The 19035-nt window shown below is 40.9% G+C and overlaps 1 protein-coding gene across 4 annotated transcripts in view; it reads left to right on the forward strand.

Annotated features, from left to right (window-relative positions):
• RELN (reelin) overlaps window positions 1–19035 on the forward strand; it is a 294950-nt gene that overhangs the window by 259661 nt on the left and 16254 nt on the right. For all 4 annotated transcript variants that reach the window (XM_063323481.1, XM_063323482.1, XM_063323483.1 and 1 more), the window contains exons 45-58: window positions 359–608; window positions 2816–2984; window positions 6192–6332; window positions 7182–7359; window positions 8601–8794; window positions 9870–10126; window positions 10880–11034; window positions 11857–12071; window positions 12744–12921; window positions 14240–14415; window positions 15708–15814; window positions 16236–16478; window positions 16999–17174; window positions 18792–18865. In XM_063323481.1, the coding sequence (XP_063179551.1) occupies window positions 359–608; window positions 2816–2984; window positions 6192–6332; window positions 7182–7359; window positions 8601–8794; window positions 9870–10126; window positions 10880–11034; window positions 11857–12071; window positions 12744–12921; window positions 14240–14415; window positions 15708–15814; window positions 16236–16478; window positions 16999–17174; window positions 18792–18865 (2513 nt within the window). The remainder of the gene's footprint in view (window positions 1–358; window positions 609–2815; window positions 2985–6191; window positions 6333–7181; window positions 7360–8600; window positions 8795–9869; window positions 10127–10879; window positions 11035–11856; window positions 12072–12743; window positions 12922–14239; window positions 14416–15707; window positions 15815–16235; window positions 16479–16998; window positions 17175–18791; window positions 18866–19035) is intronic.

Genomic DNA, 19035 nt, shown 5'->3' on the forward strand with positions numbered 1-19035 from the left:
CAGCATCCCTTTATAGGAAAAAGATATTCCCCTTCCTCATAACCTAAACTCTTTACAAAGTAAATTTGTCTATTTTGGACCAGCAGAATATATATGCATCGATGGTAAACCTCTTCCTCCATGATGCTATGCTCCATGAGGCCCCATCCTTGGAGACATTCAAGGCCAGGCTTGATGAGGCTCTGAGCAACCTGATCTAGTTAAAGATGTCCCTGCTTACTGCGGGGGAGTTGGACTAGATGATTCTTAAAGGTCCCTTCCAAACCAACACATTTTATGATTCAATGTCACGTGTATGTTTGTGAAAACTTCTAGACTTTTTTTCTTTTCAATAACAATTCCTTTCCTAATGTTTCAGATTCTTATTGGAGGGAACATCTCTGGCAATACAGTATTAGAAGATGATTTCACCACACTGGATAGTAGAAAGTGGCTGCTCCATCCTGGTGGAACAAAGATGCCAGTCTGTGGCTCTACTGGGGATGCTCTAGTGTTCATCGAGAAAGCTAGCACCCGCTATGTTGTCACCACTGACATTGTTGTCAACGAAGACTCTTTCTTGCAAATAGATTTTGCAGCATCCTGCTCTGTCACGGACTCCTGCTATGGTAATGACTTCTTGGTAAATCCTGCCCTTCCTCTTCTCCTGTACAGGAAAGTTCACTTGTTTTCTGGTTCCATTATCCATCGTAACGAGAACTGAGAAACAAAAGAAAGCTGAATGTTTCTCTTAGGACCTGTAATATCAGCATTTTTATTCCAGGTGTCTAAAGCCTAAGATACCTAAGAGTTGCAGTTCAATTCATTTAAGAAAAAGACTAATAGCTGTCTAACTTGAATCCATTTACCAGTATATAGTATCCCCTGCTTGGGGTGACAATGTGGTTCTAATAATAAGCAGCCGGGTGTTGCCAGCATATGTTTCTTGCTTTGTGTTTTTTTCGGATCTCACTTGCACCTCTAGAACTAGGAAGTCATTTATATCAGCATACATCTGACAAGCTAAGTCAGCATCAACTGCAAACATTTGTATCGTCCGTATGAAATAATAAACATATATATATGTGCGTATGAATGTGTACATAGATGTACGCACATGTGTGTATATATACATACATATACACATAGTGATGTGATTTTTAACTGCCTACCTTCCGTTTTTTCCATATGATGTATATTCAGTGCAGCACGTGCTTTTATACGTGTATACACATATACATACCTAAAAACATGCTATGCACTGAATACACATCACATGGAAATTAAAAATTGGTTCGTTATGTGAATTTTAAAATGCACAAGAAATAGGTTTTCCTAGCTTTTGAACGCTTGTTTGTACATCTTAAATTGCATTCTTTTAGCGCAGGGTATGGATTTTTTTTTTATGAGAAGAATACGATATGTTGCAGCAAGTAGCATGTGTTAATTCACTGGGTTGTTGACTGTTCCTCTACAATTCTGCATTAAAATGGAAAAAGGTTTTACATGAAGTCCCAAAAGTGGCTTATCTGATTTTGCTATTGTGAATCCAATGGAAGTAAGCCAGATATTTTACTCACATGCTTAACAATAATTTTTTTCTTTTGGTATTAAAGCCACTGCGGCATCCTAAGATCATCTCTGCTAGGTTTAAAGGTGTTTTGGCAGCTTAGCTATATACTGGCAAAGAAACAGTTCCTCCTTTTTTTGTTTCTTTGTCTACTACACTTACCATTATCTCAACTTTGTATTAAATTGAGCAGGACGCTACCTAATCATGCTTCCAGTCATGATGAGCAAAGCATTCCATTTAGGTGATGGAGATTTAACACTAAAAATTCACTTACCCTTGTTTGTATCCACTTGTCCTTGTATTTCTATAGCACCGTGTTCTGTGCGTAGACATCAAGGAGGACTGATTGGGTGATTAAGGGTCGTTCTGTGTGCATGAGGGTAGAAGAAATGGGTCTGTAGTAATCGAAAAAGATCACAGATTTACTACCCCTGTCACTGCAACCACCTTCCGTGTTTTACACAGCCAGAATGCCTGGCAGCTGGTACATTTACTTCAAGTTACAGTTCTGTGCCTGTTATTATTTACTTTTTAATTGCTGCATAAAAGTTTAACTTGAAGTATTTAGTGAGTTTGACTAACCTTTATTTTTCATAATAAAAGTTTATAAGCCATAAACATCAAAACAATGAAATTGCTGATTTTTGCTGAGAAATGAATACATTAGTTTAATGTGGCTAGACTGTGTTTGAATGAAAACAAGCTCACTGACTAACAAACTCAATTTAAAATTGTTTATGCTGGATAATGAAATGAGCTATCTGGAGGGGGGTGGAAGTGTGACTAAACCATCTTGTGAGGGGGCCAGGAGTTTGAATTTGAGCGTTGCTCTGCCTTATGCAACGATTACATCCAGCTGAATCTCATCCTTCAGTCTGGAAAACAAAAAAAAAGTTGCTGGTCATGATGCTGTCACATCACTTTCTTGCACGCTGCAGCTACAGAAATTAGAAATTGACTTAATTCTGGTGACTTGACAGGTGACTTTGTCTTTGCACCTGTGGTCCCTCCAGTTAGGTTGTGGGTGCAGAGCTGTACTGCACCCTTCTCCTGAGTTACACACACGTAACGTATCCTCCAGCACTGCCGCCGAAGGGGGTTTCTTTGCGCTTCTGACGCAAGGGTTTGAAAAGTTTTGAGTGGTTATTTTGTCAGCGCAGACCTGTGACTAACGCTCTCCGGGGTTACCAGCTTTTTGTGGACCTGTGGATGTAAGTCTCTAAATTAAGTAACTAATCACTTTTCCCACCTCTCCACCCTTAGCCATTGAACTGGAATATTCAGTGGACCTTGGACTGACCTGGCACCCTATTTTGAGAGACTGTCTTCCCACTAACGTGGAATGCAACAAGTACCACCTCCAGAGGATTCTCATTTCGGACACTTTCAACAAGTGGACCCGAGTTACTCTGCCTCTGCCTCCCTATACCAGGTATTTCCCTCTGGTTTTCTGCAGGACAAATCTAAATGCAGAACTATGAATTGAATACATTATAGCATTAAAGTAATTTACCTTGCCAGTTTTGTTTGGCCCGTGTATAGGCCAACAAATAAGTAAACCCCATCCCACTTTGCATAAAAATTTCAAAGCTACTATGTGCATTTACTTTTTTTAGTTATTTAAAGATAGGAAATTCTTGTCCGTCTTGTCCTGCAGAGGGACAGGAACAGGGGGAGCTTCTGAAAGAATCTCATTTTATCGTCAGCCTAACTAAATTCTGGTTTTTTTGGTGTCTAACTGGCGTGGCTGAATCCCCACCGACAGCCTGTGCTTGCTGTTGTTGGCTGTGAGATGGTGCTTTAAAAGTAACTTTTTTCAGGATTCTTGTTTTTCAGTGCAGTCCTTGTACCCTTTGTGCCTCTCTCAGCTTTGATGCTCTCATCATTGCTTTTACACATGCTCCATTTTCACCTCCACTTCCTTTTCCTACATTCTTTTGTCTTTGAGGGGAGAAAAATCGTGGGATTTGTTGGGAGGCTGCAGTGAAAGGAGCTGCCTGGGACTGACAGTGCTATTGGGAATGTTGCCATACATTTCCCTGGGATGCCCCAAAAAAAATGCTGGATTTTTGTTTGGTTTGTCACACAGATCTACCTACACACAACCGGGTGGTTCAGCCTTCCAGTTTGCGTCCTTCTTGATGAGCTGTTTTGCAGCGATAGCTGTGACTGTCCCCCGCGCAGTCACCCCCGAGGAAGCCGGCATAGAGCTAGTCCAAAGTAAACACAGGTAGCGGGCATGTCAGGCGCTCAGCACAACTTGACTCCACAGCTTTGCTCCTGTTGCTGAGCCCGATCTCCTCAGGTAGGCACAGGCTGCGCTAACTGCAGGCACGGGAGCAGCCACAGTGCAGGCAACTAAGGCACACAGGAGTTTGGAAATGGAGACCTTAATTTTTTAGCAATTGTACTGAGAGCACCTGTACAGTTGCCAAAAGTTTCAAAGCTAGTAGTGGAGAAGTCCATGTTCTATTACTAATCATTTTGGGCATCTAGGCCCTTCCCTGTCTTCGCTGCAGTGCTTCGCATCAAGTAATAGTTCTCTTTTAGGACTTGTTCCCAGCATTGATCGCCTCTGCTTACTCTTTTGTACTGCTTCACTACATATTGTCTGCAAAATCCATTACCCCAACACTTCTGGTATAAAGTCTGTAAATTTGTGTTCAGGAGGGGCTTTCTGGGGCTGAATAGGATAGATCAGGACTGGGGTCGATGTTCCAAACCAATTGAATTTGGACCTGAAAGGAACCTACCACCTGAGATAAACTCAAGTTTATAAATAGCTGTGATTTGAAGACTGAAAAGTTTTTTTGAGCTGTATATGTCAAATGAAGAACTCTGATGTCCTATTGAAGCAAAGATTGCTCTTCTGTCCAATCCAATAACTACATTTGTTGGCTCAAGTAATACCATTTCCCAAAGATACAAAGATCAGGATTGCGCGAGAGAGGTTATTACAACCTTAGCTCACAAGCAAGGGAGAAGTTCAGCTTCAGAGTAAGTGCAGCTAATAGGCCCTTTAGTCTAGAGGCGATATAATTTTTATGCTGCTTTATTATTTCAAGCTGTGTAATAGCAGGTGTGTGTCTCCGACTGTTGGTGCCTGTATGTTTTAGGGATGGCCAGGCTACACAGTCAATAGCTTGGCCTGGGTCACAGCACCCATACTTACATAGCACTTTAGTGCTCGTGTACCCCAGAGTGCTAGCTAACCTCTGGCCTGTAGAAAGCAATGAACACTTAGTTATATCTTAGACTCGGAGCTGATTTTAAAAAACAAAGCGAATACAAAGCTTCTCTCAGGAGCATCAGCTGCACAAATTGTTAGCGAAGCACCAAACCTAAAGCAGGCGGTGTAGGATATAGCTGCTTGTCTTTATTCCTAAAGGAATTCCTCACGATTTATGTATTTCTTTTAAAAATGCTATTTAGTGAGCAGCTAGACATCATAGCAGTAGCTCTTTGGATAAACTTGTTATTCATTCACCTCATGTAACATGTTTATAAAGAAATATTCCATAGGATAACGTTGCCCTCACTATAAAAGGTCTATTTTTACACTGAATATATTTTGAGGATTTTGCTGTTTATTAGCTTTGGGGTTTACAATAATTGTGATTTCTCTTTGGGTTTCAAAAGAAAACAGACTACACAAAGTTCAATGCTGCCATCTGGTGCTGTGCATGGACTAGTGTGTATTTAAAATAGTATTCTTGAAAACTTAGAAAAATTCAGCTATTTGCAGCTATTCAAATATAGGTGTCCACTGCTGCATGAGCTGAATAGCTATTTGGCGTCCCCTGACTGTTTCAGCTAGGTTTTCATTATTTGTCTTGGGAGCTGAGACACTTAATTCACATATAGCTACATCAAAGCAAGGTGTTCAAATAGGGAGCCAAGCCCCCCTTAATCAACAACATGAAAATGATTTACTGAAAGGAGGCAGGATCACACCATAGGTCATTTCTTAACATGTCCACCAATGTCCTGGATGGAGGGGAGGGAGGAAACTGCAAAACCAGGGTCACGCCACAAGCCCTGCATGGGCACTCTCACCTGTCCCCTGAAGATTATAAATGGCAGTATCTTGCCTAGGAGCCAACCCACTCCCTAGAGCTGTTCTTACCTAAGTGTAGTTGGGAGAATTCATAGAGAAAAAGTTGGGTTAGTTTGTTGACTTGGATTGAAGCAATAAAACTCAGGCTCAAGGCGAAACTTGGAGGATTTGGGTGACTCTGGCTTGGTCCTGTTCCCAGCTATCCTTCAAGTTTGGATTTGTGCTGGGACGTGGTTATGACTGGTCTGAGCTTCCCTTTGGGCATACCACCTTCTTCCTAACCTCTTCTCCACTGCACCAAACAGCCTGCTTGCTTTGCTCTCACCAGTGATCCCTTTCCCCCCCTCCCACACTCTCAGCATGCTACCGAGCACCCATGCTTTGTCCTGCTCTCAAAAAGTGGGCACCCTGTTCTTGGCTTTTCAGGGACCTTGTCGTTGTCAGGAATCAGCCCTGGGTTGCACCGATATCAAACAAATCTTGCAGGAGCAGTCTAGCCTCAAGATCCACATTTCCTTTCAGTCAAAATAAAGATTACTTAGATAGAAATATTACCTTTCTGGCTTTCTTTCTCTCCCAAAGGTCTCAAGCAACTCGTTTCCGCTGGCACCAGCCGGCTCCTTTCGATAAGCAGCAAACGTGGGCAATCGATAACGTCTACATCGGGGATGGCTGCATAGACATGTGCAGCGGCCACGGGAAATGCACACAAGACAACTGTGTGTAAGTGCAGTGTGTTCCCTGTCCTGCCCAGCGCTGGAGCCTTTCATTCCTCTGCTGTGATTTTAATGCACTTGCGGGAAAGACTTTGATACAGACTTTCTCTGTATAACAGCCAACATAGAGCCCTGCAAAGCTAACAAACAACCAGATCTCCCCAGATTTGTCTGTCTGGCAAGAGAGAAATACCTTCCAGATGGATGTATTGCTTTTTTCCAGCCACAAATGGCAACAGAAATGGGAGAATGGTTGTATAATTGCGCTGTGACTGGGTTAGTTAGAAATATATTCTGCTGCAGAACAGACATATTATTGTGTTGTCCTCTATCCTGACAGCGCTGAAGTACCAAGGCACGATCTCCCTGCTGAAGTCTGCATAGTAGCAGAAGACATTTCCATGCTGCTATCCACTTCTTGACACATTATAAGGTTTTTCAGAGGAGAAAAAAAAATGGGGACTGTACAAAGGAACAACCAGAAAGTACTCATCCGCTAAAATTTTACAGAAATTTACTTAAAATTTAAAGTTACCAGGACACTCTTAGGCTTGGCACTTTCTCTTAGGTTTATCTATCCAAGTACAATGTATTTTACTGATCTTACTCTGTGCTGGAGCGTACTGTGTATTAGAAGCTTGAACGATACATAATACTAGCCATTTCTGTTTCATATTAACAACTACAAAAAGCAGCAGATGTTTGAAACCCCCATATACCAGTTGTGCACTAGTAAATGATGCAGACAGCCTCTATGCGGAATAAGATGGCACCTTAATGTGGAATAACATGGCACTGATTAAACCTCCATGCAGAGCCTTTGCCAGCTGAATTTTGCATTTGTTTTCCTCCGCAGCTGCGATGAGCACTGGGGGGGGCTCTACTGCGACGAGCCAGAGACCCCCCTTCCGACACAACTGAAGGATAACTTCAATCGCTCGCCGTCGAACCAGAACTGGCTGACGGTGAACGGGGGCAAACTGAGCACCGTCTGCGGGGCGGTAGCCTCTGGGATGGCTCTTCACTTCAGCGGGGTGCGTGTCCAACAGGGGCTGACTCACTCCATCTGGCAGTCTAAACGGGTCTGGTTAGAAAAACTAAATAAACAGCAACGTGTTAAAAAATATCAGCGTAGCATATTAAACATAAAACATATCAAAAATGTTTATATCCTTTGCCTAGCTGAAGGGCAAAGTCAGGCAGGTCCTACAGACCAGGGCCGGCCAGAAACACTCCAGGAAACGTTCCTGGCTGTCCTGCAGCCAGGAAAGTGAGATATAGTGTGTGCGCCTTCTGAACGGAGACGTGGAGGGGCCTTTGGAGGTGGAGCTGATAGATCAAAGCATAGTGCAAGTACGTAGACATTCAGTTCCACTCAGTCACAATAACCTCCTCAGAGCACTTATAATTTCCTGAGACCAGAGTTTGGTGCAGCTTCTAATCAGATCACAGAGGTAAATTAATAACTAGGTATTTGCATGTGCATAACTTGCACTTGGTCCTTGAAAATACATCCATGTGTAGCCTTGTCCTTCAGATATTTCATTGCTGGTTTTCTCTCAGAGGAAGCTCAGAGTAAAATTTCCTGTGTTTTACCTACCATCATAGGTGTATAACCCAGGCTGCTGCTGATTTACACTTTGCTTACAGATAGCCTCAGGATTATGAAAATGACAAAATAGTATTTTAGAAACACATAAAAACGTACACGTGTAGATCTCTTCCATGCAGATTTACAGCTAGGTTCAAACTGGTGCAAGTTTTCTAAAATGAAGTAACCAAAGCATTACATTTCCAATTCCCTCCAGTAGCACTAAGAAGGCACCGCTAATAGACTAAGCAAGGTGTGTAAAGTATATAAAGGATTATGGGAAAACACACAAAATTGCTGTGCCATTTTTTGGTTTGCATAAATTGAACCGTTAGCACATAATCTACACCGGAGGTGTGGATTTTTGTAACTCTTCTGTTCAGAAGAAAGGCGAACACAATTCTCGATACCGAATGTTGCAAAGCTGTGAGGTACAAGCAGCAACGTGTACGAACGCACAACAGGAATTTTTAAGATGGAACATAACTGAAATTATGTCCTTAGGGAATATCATTCACTCTTCTGTTGTAGCTTTACCTTTGTTATAATTAGTATAATTTTGTACAATTTTCAAGGTTTTATAACATGAAGTTATATTAATAGTGACCGCATAGTCTAACACTTTTTACATTCATAACTTTTGCCTGCCAACACCAGCCAACATATTTTTTCATTGCTTTTAAGGGCTGCAGCCGCATGTTAGTTACAGTGGACTTGAACCTCACCAGTGCAGAATTCATCCAGTTTTATTTCATGTATGGATGTCTGATAACTCCTAATAACCGCAACCAAGGAGTGCTGCTGGAGTATTCTGTGAATGGTGGAATCACCTGGAGCCTCTTAATGGAAATTTTCTATGACCAATTCAGCAAGCCCGGGTTTGTAGATACCTTCTTCCGCCTATATAATTTCCTATACTGAAGTCAGGTGGTCTTGACTGTTTCATAAGAACCTGTGGGATATATTACTGCTGTGGTTTGGATATCAGATTTTTAAGAGTTCAGCCTGTCCAGTCCTGCAAGCATTTATGAATGGCCTTAGCGCGTGTGCTTGAGCATCAGCATTTGTGCAGCTGCTATGCCAGAAATACAAGGGGAGTAAGGAGCCTGTAGCAGTCTGGTAGATTTGTAAATGGTTGCAAGAAGATAAATTAATAGCTACTGTAATTATGTCCATCCTGTTCTTTAAGATAGTTCCATATGCAATCTAGTTTCTTACTCACAAGAGCAGAAAGTCTTTGCTTGAACTAGATAGAAAATGGTGTGGAAAGGAGAAACTGAATTTCTGCAGATCCATCAACAGGATGGATACACTCGAGCCCTTTTTTCAGACATTTGTGAGATTCAAACCATGCATAGATATAGGTGGACCTTTTCCTCACTGATTAATTTAGGATTTATAAAAAAAGGGGCTTGGATGGACCCATTATTTGTTATTTCATTTGAATACACCAAGAAATCACTAGCACTTTAATTGGACAAGAGATTTAAGTCATCTACTGGGATGGAAATAAGAAAATTGTACCGGAACATTGTTATCTTCTGAATGGCACCAGGTTGAAAACAGTAATCTTAGTTTCATTTCAACATTGCCCTTGTTAACATTTCTCTTAATTAGGACCTTGTGGTCATACCCTGCTAGTCTAGACCATTGCATTTGGTCCCATAAGCACAGCTGGAACACATGAGATTGCTCAAACCATGCCACAGTCTGGCTGCTGGCCCTCCCCACATCACTCTTAGTCCCTGTCCCAGGGTTGACACTGGGGTTATCAGGAAGGTTTTTGTTTTGCAGTTTCTCGTAGGGGAAGACAGGCTAGATCACCGGTCTTTCCCTGCTTTCCCAACTTCCATGTAGTCCAGGAAACAACAGGAGTGGACCTGGTGAAAAGAGCATTGAGAAGTGTCCTCTTCCTGTGGCTTTCCTGTAACTAATTTTTGCTTTGTATTTCAGCTTTGTGAACATTCTTCTTCCTTACGACGCCAAAACCATTGGGACGCGCTTCCGCTGGTGGCAGCCGAAACACGATGGCCTGGATCAGAACGACTGGGCTATTGACAACGTGTTGATCTCCGGCTCAGCTGACCAGAGGACGGTGATGCTGGACACCTTCAGCAGCGCTCCCCTGCCGCAGCATGAGCGCTCCCCTGCCGATGCAGGGCCCACTGGCAGGATCGCCTTTGACATGTTCATGGAAGACAAAACTACAGGTAAAGTTTTTAGGTGGATCTGAATTAAAGAGCAAGAAATCAGTGCAGTGATTTCCAAATCTTGCTGAGCCTCTGAATCTTGTCTCACTGTGGCGGATGTCACAGACAACCCCATCCCTATAGGGGTCTTTTCTTTCGTTTTTACTTCACAAAATACAAAATGAAAAGATGTAACGTAACTTTTCTTTTTTTACTGCACGAATTTACTTAAAAGATTAATTTCTCTTCAAAGAAAGAAAAAAGGATGAAAAAATGCCAGATTATTCTAAGCAACTTTCTTAACCTGACTATTTGTTTCCTATTTCTTAACTTTTTTAAACATTCTTTAGTGAAGTTAAGTTACATTTTGCAACTAAATTTTGTAAAGTAAAGTATTTCTGGATGTTTACATGGCTTAACAGCGCTGGGGTACCCTTTGTGCAGACATTCAAAAGTTCTCCCATAATGTCCAGCGCAACAGAAGTTTATGTTTTGAGTAAGCCTCAGATCCTTACTTCTTGAACATTGAAAAATAATGCTATAACGCTTATGTAAGAGAGTAGTAAGATGCGCTTTGAGCACTGAATGTAATAAATGTAATAAACATGTACATGGGAAAGATGGGGTACTGACATTCTCAGGAGCAATGCTAAATAATTCTCACATAGGCTGAAAAATAGAGCCATGAATCACCTTTAGTGGTTAATGCTGCTCCTTCTTTTCTTTCATTTATGTTGTCATTGTATATTACTGACATTCCCATTTATTTTCAAGTAAATGAACACTGGTTATTCCATGATGATTGCTCGATTGAGAGGTTTTGTGATTCTCCTGATGGTGTCATGATCTGCGGGAGCCATGATGGCAGAGAGGTCTATGTAGTCACCCACGACCTGACTCCTACAGAAGGCTGGATTATGCAGTTCAAGGTAAAATCTCTGTCTGCAACATAATTATTCAAAAACACATTTTTCTCCAAGTCTAAGTAGATTTTTCAGGAGGTAGAATGATGTCCAGGCCTACACATGAGCCATTCCCTAAGGGAAAAGTCTTATTAGTAGCCCATCCCCATTTTCCTCACCTGCTCCATGTTGGTCAGCTTTAATACCACTAGCTGTTCTCAGAGGTGAGACGCACTCTTCCAGCATAGCAGTTGTACGGACATCATGTAATAAGGATACTACACATATAGTAGGTGCCTATTTTGTTACAGCTGCTTGGTGAGGGAAAAGCAGCTCAAATGTGTCCACACCGCTCCTATGTTGGCATGCATTCACATCAAACCTGCACCCAAACCGTCTTTCCTACACCCCTTTACCTAAATTGAAGGAATAACCCGGCAAGACATGGAAGTTGTAAGAGCCCTTTGCGCATCTCTCCCATAACGAAGGCCTGCCTGACATAATTGATCTGAGTGGCTTCCTCTGGATATCTGAATGTTAAGTTTTGTGGGACAGGAGATTAACTTTATTAGTTATGCGGTACTGGGGTGTAAGGCACAAGTGTCAAAACCTGGAAATCCAGAAATGTGAGCTAACTAGAAGAAAATTAAACTCTGCATATGGTGCCTGTTCTCAGTCTTGGGAATACTGATGAGATCTGCAAATAGCCATACCCTACAAGCACTGTTACTGCCATCATTCATAGTAAAGTTCTCCAGTCAGCAGTCAGTTTTCAGGTTCAAACATTATTTTAAACTCTAACCACCACCACAATTAATTCTAATCTAATTGTACTCTCTTGTTTATTAGGTTTCTGTTGGATGTAAAACTTCAGAAAAACTTGTACAAAATCAGGTCCATGTGCAGTATTCCACTGACTTTGGCGTTAGCTGGAGTTACTTAGTACCTCAGTGTTTACCAGCTGATCCAAAATGTTCTGGGAGTGTTTCACAGCCATCCGTCTTCTTTCCCACAAAAGGATGGAAAAGAGTAACTTACTCACTGCCGGAAAACCTTGTGGGCAAGTAAGTACGAATTCGCTACTCATTTTGTCTTGGATTCAGTACCTTCCGAAAAACACAACAGGGGATACACCTGCCTATTTTTTTCTTTCAAGGAAAGTGCAGACTAGCAGCGCTCACGTTCATTACATGTGCTGCATAATGGTATTTCCTATCAACCAAGACTGACCATGACTCTTGGTCTGAACAACCGGCAGAGTTCTCCTCCTCTGCAGTCTGCTGCAGTACAGCATGTTCTGCTCAGTTCAGACGACTGCAGTCAATTAGAGAGTAGATTTATGACCTTACTGAGTGGAAAAGTTATCCTTATTGTCTGCAGTCGTCTGCACATATGCAAACCATTTGTCTTTTTCTGCAAAATTAAAATCTCTTCTGTTCTTTGAGTAATCCACTCTGGAAGTATTACCAAAATTGAAATTCTCTTGCAAGAAGCCAGAAGAGCTTTTTCCGGCTTCAGCAGCGTCTGGAATCCGTCCATATATTGTAGGTAGTACCTGTGTGAAGAATAAGATATGGATACATATAAAACTGATTTCAATGGATGCTGCCAGACGCTATTTTTCAAAGCTTGGAGGATACTACATTCATAAGTATATTGTGTTTCACCCACCTTTTTTCAATTGAGCAAAGTTGTTTTATACATATGTCTCTTTTTCTTCATTTCTTTATACCTAGTCCCGTGAGGTTTCGGTTCTACCAGAAATACTCAGATATGCAGTGGGCCATCGATAATTTCTATCTGGGCCCTGGCTGTCTGGAAAACTGTAGAGGTCATGGAGACTGCCTGAATGAGCAATGCATCTGTGATCCTGGGTATTCGGGACCAAACTGCTATCTCACCCAAACACTGAAGGTAATTTTACTGCATGTTAAAAATGAGTGAATTTTGCCATGTGTTTGGCTGAGAAAGAGAGAGAAAGAAGGAGATGGATCCCACTGGAAATTTAGTTTCGATTCCTGTCAGCCACAGATACTCAAATCCGTTTTCAGGCCTTTAATCATTTTTTTTAGGAAAACTAGTACTGCAGTATCATTTGCAAATAACACTGCTTGGTAAAGCTGTGATAAAGTTCTCTGTTCAACCTTAGATCATCATTAGACAATAATCACCCTTGCACATATGATGATATTTGATTACGACCTGTAGAAAGACTGTCTTTCTGATGAAAGAGCTTACTGAAGTAGGGAATACAAGAAAATGACATAAAATTACATAAAATTAATTCACCTAGCTGTTATTAGTGTTACCCTACAACAAACCAGTGAATCTAGTTACATATTGATAATTTTAAAGCTAAGATATTTTAAAAACATATTTCGAAAAGAATATTTAAGGGACCCCAAATTAGTTTCAAATGTGTTTAGCATCTCATTTTTTTCTACATCAGATAACAAGAGAATAGGTACACGCTCCACAGAAACAACAGGTTAAGCTGCATTCTGTCTAAAGAGAATATAACTATTTCAGTTATCACGTCATTTGAGTTATTGTAACTTTCTGGTTTTCATCTGAGATACTAATTACATGAACAAATATCGTTATCTGTTTGCAATTTTTAATTAGTAATGTATTCTTCACATGAAGGACATTTGGGATAAAATCCTAGCAATTTTAGGGGAGTTTTACTACTATCTCCTTAAGGCCAGGATTTCACTCATGGCATTGCTTTAACTGCACACCTGGAGGTAAGTGGAAATCAAAGATATATTCTAGATGGTTTTCATTGCAAATCTTTGTGCGGACAGTTGCATAAATGCATACTCACTACAATAACGCTAAAATTTCACTGCAGTACTGGTTTTGCTGGGGAAAAAGTATAGAATAGCAATTTATCCCATACATACTAGATACATAATGGAGTGGTGTTACATATTCTTAAATAACCACAGTTATGAATTAGACCCATTCATTTGCACATGCAAATCTCAGTGTGCTGGATTACCTCCCAAGTGTGTTAAAATCTAGCCCTAACATATTTTCACATCTAGCCAAATCAATTCAAGTGGCTAAATGCCTGGACAAAAGTGATTATGTTCAGTCACCCTGAAAAAAAAATTTTTACAGTGTTCATGAGCCCTTCAAACATGTCTAGGTCAGTTCCAGCTGTGGTCATCAGAAAGGCTTAAGATCGTAATTACCTGTGCTTTATTGTTAAACACCTTACTTACAGACTTTCCTGAAAGAGCGCTTTGACAATGAAGAAATTAAACCAGATTTATGGATGTCCTTAGAAGGTGGAAATACCTGTACCGAGTGTGGGATTCTCGCAGAAGACACAACTCTGTACTTTGGAGGTGCAACTGTGAGGCAGGCTGTCACTCAAGATCTGGACCTGCGGGGGGCAAAGTAGGTCATATTTCCATGTCATTTTAATGGGGAACTTTGTTAAATGCTGGCAAAGCAGCAGGTGACAGCTTGTAGCTCAGGGAACTCCTACACCACTACAAGCATAGTGCTATCTCAGGTAGGCCCTAATTAGATTATGATTCTCAAGGCACGGATGCTTTCAGATGAGTCACAGCGAGCAAGGCTCACCCTAGCACAGTGGAAGGGGTCTGCCATGCCTAGTGAAGCAGCAGGTCCCCTTCCCCATGAATGTCCTGGAGTCAGCAACCCCTGTCCTGCAAAGAGGTGAGATACCAGTCTCCTGGGCACTGCTGTCTCCACCCTGGGGGCACCAGTTGTGTCACCCTCGGAGTTCAGACTATGACCTCTGCTGGTTGTCCTCTCTTGGGTGCCTGTACAAAACCCACTCCACCCACATGCTGTAGAAAGGGATGACTTAACTGGAGAGCAATGGAATTAGGTCAGTTTAGACAAGGAAAGGACGTGGTGTAGAAAACAACTTTGGCATCACTTCCCTTGGCTGTATGGCTTTAATGAAGCCACACACTCTTGCTCCTGTAATTTCGCAAGAATTCATTGAATCACACAACCTTTCAGGAAGGAAGGGGCCTCAGGGAGTCTCTAGTCCAGCCTCATGCTGAAAACCAAGTCAACACTGAATTCAGACCAGGTTGCTTAGGGTTTTGACCTATTTGGTCTTGAAAACCTCCAAGGACAGAGATCCCACAGTCTCTCTGGACAGCTTGTTCCAGTGTGGAGTCACCCTCACGGCAATATTTTTTTTTCCCCTGGCATATCCAGTTGGAACCTCCCTTGTTTTGATGTATGACCACTGTCTCCCAGTCCCAGCCATCTTCTCCAGGGCTGATTCTCAGCCTCTCCTCACAGGGCACGTGCTCCAGCCCCTGCCATTTCAGTGGCCTCCACTGACCTTGCCTCAGTTTATCTACTTCTTTTATGTCCTTCATTGGTGTGAGGACACCTTGTTAACTCATGTTTAGCCTCCCTTCCACCAGGACTCCCAGGGAACTGTTAGCAAAGCGGACAGTCCCCAGCTGGTACCACTGGAAGGGGTTAGTCCCTCCCAGAAGCAGGACTTTGCTGAATTTCATGAGGTTCCCATGCGAATTACTAGACAATGTTTTTGGAAACCTTTGCTCTACTTGTACATTGATGTTATTTGCTTTAAAATGCTGGCATTTTGAACATTTTCAGCACATCTCCTAACAGAAAGCAAATGCCTCAATTTGTGCAGATCTTTAACAGATGTAAACTTCTACATTTACTCTTAGATTTCTACAGTACTGGGGGAGAATTGGGAGTGAAAACAACATGACAACATGCCACAGACCAACTTGCAGAAAGGAGGGAGTGCTGCTGGACTATTCCATTGATGGAGGCAAGTACATCTTGTAGTTTCAGCTAAGCCACAGCCTTGTTCTGTATTCAAGTACCATGAATTTCTGAGAAGTTGTCAGAGAGATCCAAAATAAGAAGATAATTTTTAATTGTAAAGTTTTTTTTGTCCTTTTATAGTTTTTTTCCCCCATCTAAAATTTCCATCTATTGCTCAGGAGTTTTCCATAATCCTCCTGCCTGATTTCAGTAATCAGTGGCTTCCAGCCAATTTGATTTCTTTAGACAATTACAGGATTACTCTTGCAGTGAGTAACAGTTGCCAGCTACCCTTAGAAGTTAAGATTTTGTCTATGAGAAGACCATAGCTATTATTCTTTATTTCCTATAATCTTCCTTTAATCTTGTAGAAGATTCCACCATACGCTTGTTTTTGTTACTAAACCTGCACCTTTTCATTATAGGGATATCCTGGACTTTGCTTCATGAGATGGATTACCAAAAATACATCTCAGTCAGGCACGACTACATCCTCCTCCCCGAACACGCTCTGACCAATACAACCCGCTTGCGCTGGTGGCAGCCTTTTACCATCAGCAACGGGATCGTGGTCTCAGGCCCTGACCGGGCGCAGTGGGCGCTGGATAACATCCTGATCGGAGGAGCAGAGATCAACCCCAGCCAGCTGGTAGATACGTTTGATGATGGTAAGAAAGGCTGTGACAGCTAATCTCTTGTCTGCCATTATCTTATCTAAAATAAGCCCTGTGAGCTGGCAACCACACTTTTCTTTAACTCTGCAGATTTTTCATTTTGTAGACTAATGCTGTTTATATACTATTCTTTATGCAACTAATATGGGTGCGTAAATATATATACACATGTATATTCAGATATGCATGTAGGGGTGTGTGTATATATATGCATATACCTATAAGAAAGACAAAATTTTTTATTTCAGTCCAACTCATTTCATTTAAATTCCTGCATAGGAAAGTTTTATTTAATCATATTTTTTAAAAATACTATTATTTAAACATTTTAATTACCTCTCTGGAGCTGATGTTTCTATTATGTTTGTTAGTAGTTTACTTATTGTATGTCATGACAGATATATTTAGTGTTTATATCACGAAAATACTGTATCTAGTGATTCTGTTGATTCATTACTAAAGCCTTGATGTTTACTGGGACAATGCAGTAATTGTCTTTAACTCATGTTAATAGAAGGCACCTCTCATGAAGAAAACTGGAGTTTTTACCCTAATGCAGTCAGGACTGCAGGGTTCTGTGGAAATCCATCATTCCATCTCTACTGGCCAAATAAGAAAAAGGACAAAACACACAACATCCTGTCCTCCAGGGAGCTCATTATACAGCCAGGATACATGATGCAGTTTAAAGTAAGAAATGTTCTCTCTCTCCAAAGTACAGCATGCAATGAAAAATCATCTAATGCGTCTCCAGAAATTCTTCTTCTTCCAACTCGGATGCCCAATTGGATGAATAATTAATAGAGAATTTTCACTAGCATTTAAAGGAAATTCTGAAGTGTAGGTAATGGGAACCAGCAAAAGTTGCATGAATGTTAAATGTCAAATTATTCTGACTGTCTGTATGATTTGGGCGTTACTGAGAGAGACTGGAAGTCTAATCCCTTTCTCCTGAAATTACTGGATCATCAGATACAGTAGGAATTACTTTCTACGGTGAGAATACACAGTATGCAGAATATGCCATTTTCCCCTAACTCGTGGATAAGCAGAAAAGGCAAGGCAGAGGCAGGCTGGAGAAGAGTGGCATATGGAAAATGCAAAAGTGCTGAAGTAGAAGTACCCCTTCTACTTACTTGTGTCACGGCAAACGACCTAAATAATCAGAGAAACATGTCTGAGTATTTTACTTTGTTTTAAGGCAGAATTCTGCACAGGGCCAAAGGCAACATGTAATTGTTGTCCAGAAATGTTCTAGGCCCTTCCCCAAGCATCACGTCTTAAATAAGACAGGAACTAATATGAAAGCAGGGTTATCAAAATCATCATCCATTTTATTGCTGTTTTTTTCTTGCTCTTCTGTTTGACAAGAGTTTTCCAGAATTTTCCATCTTCCGCTAATCTCTATTTTCACCTTTTCTCAACATCGTTGCCTGTTTTATATTGACTGTCTAATATAATCCCTAAAGCACTGCTTCCCCCACTGACACAGCATGCCACCTTCAAAGAAATTATATAAAAGAGGAGTCTGACATGCTTTTCACTACTGAATGCCAAGACTCCCCAAGCTGCTTATTTTATCCAGCCTACCATCTTTTCCCTTTATTTATGATAACTCATCATCATTTACATACTACATATTACTAAACTCTCAAAAGTTTTTCTCTCCTGACTGTCTCCTCCTTTTTCTTCACCTGTCACAGCAAGGATTTTATTTCTAAACTAAGAACTCGGCTCTAATGTATGGCTGTCGTTTGGGTTTGAAGCTCTTAAAAATTTAGCTTTTTGTTATCTATTCAGTACTGTACATTGGGTACTGTAATCTTTCCAGTCTAATGTGACACAAATATGTTTATTGTTTTAAACACTCAGAATAATTCTGTTCTTAAATTGGATTGACTTGAAGTTCATAGTTATATGTTTATCATGTCATGATGAATTACGAATTTCAGAGGTAATTAATACATAGCTAGGGGTACTTCACTTTCTGAAATGACATGGAGTTACCACATCTTTGTGTTTCAGAAACAATGTTTGTTTAGATATTTAATTTGAACTTTAGGATTGTAGTGTTAAGATTCTGTTTGAAAATAATAGTAGCAATGAAGTAAAGCTCATTAAGTAAAAGTAGTATCTGAAGTACTGTGTCTGTTGTTTTCCATCCGCTTTTGATGGATTTTGTCTAAGATCTAAATTGCCAATCTCTTTTATATACCCCGTAAAGAAAAAGGAGAGCAAGACTTCATTATATATCACATTAAATGTCTACCTGACTTGTTATAGCAGCCAATTTTATTTGTGCTATAGATTGTGGTTGGCTGTGAGGCAACTTCTTGTGGGGACCTCCACTCCGTGATGCTGGAGTATACGAAGGATGCCAGGTAAATGAGAGCAGAATACATAGACCTAAAAAAAAAATAAATAGTACGATATTAAAACCTTAGAGATCTTTTATTTATTAATGCAATTACTTTGCTATTCATCTTGTAACAGGATCTGAACAAAGCCCATGTGGAAGCACTGGGATTTGTCTACATGACTCCCATAAATT

This window comes from Chroicocephalus ridibundus, chromosome 1 (genome assembly GCF_963924245.1).
Source record: "Chroicocephalus ridibundus chromosome 1, bChrRid1.1, whole genome shotgun sequence".
Lineage (NCBI taxonomy): Eukaryota > Metazoa > Chordata > Aves > Charadriiformes > Laridae > Chroicocephalus > Chroicocephalus ridibundus.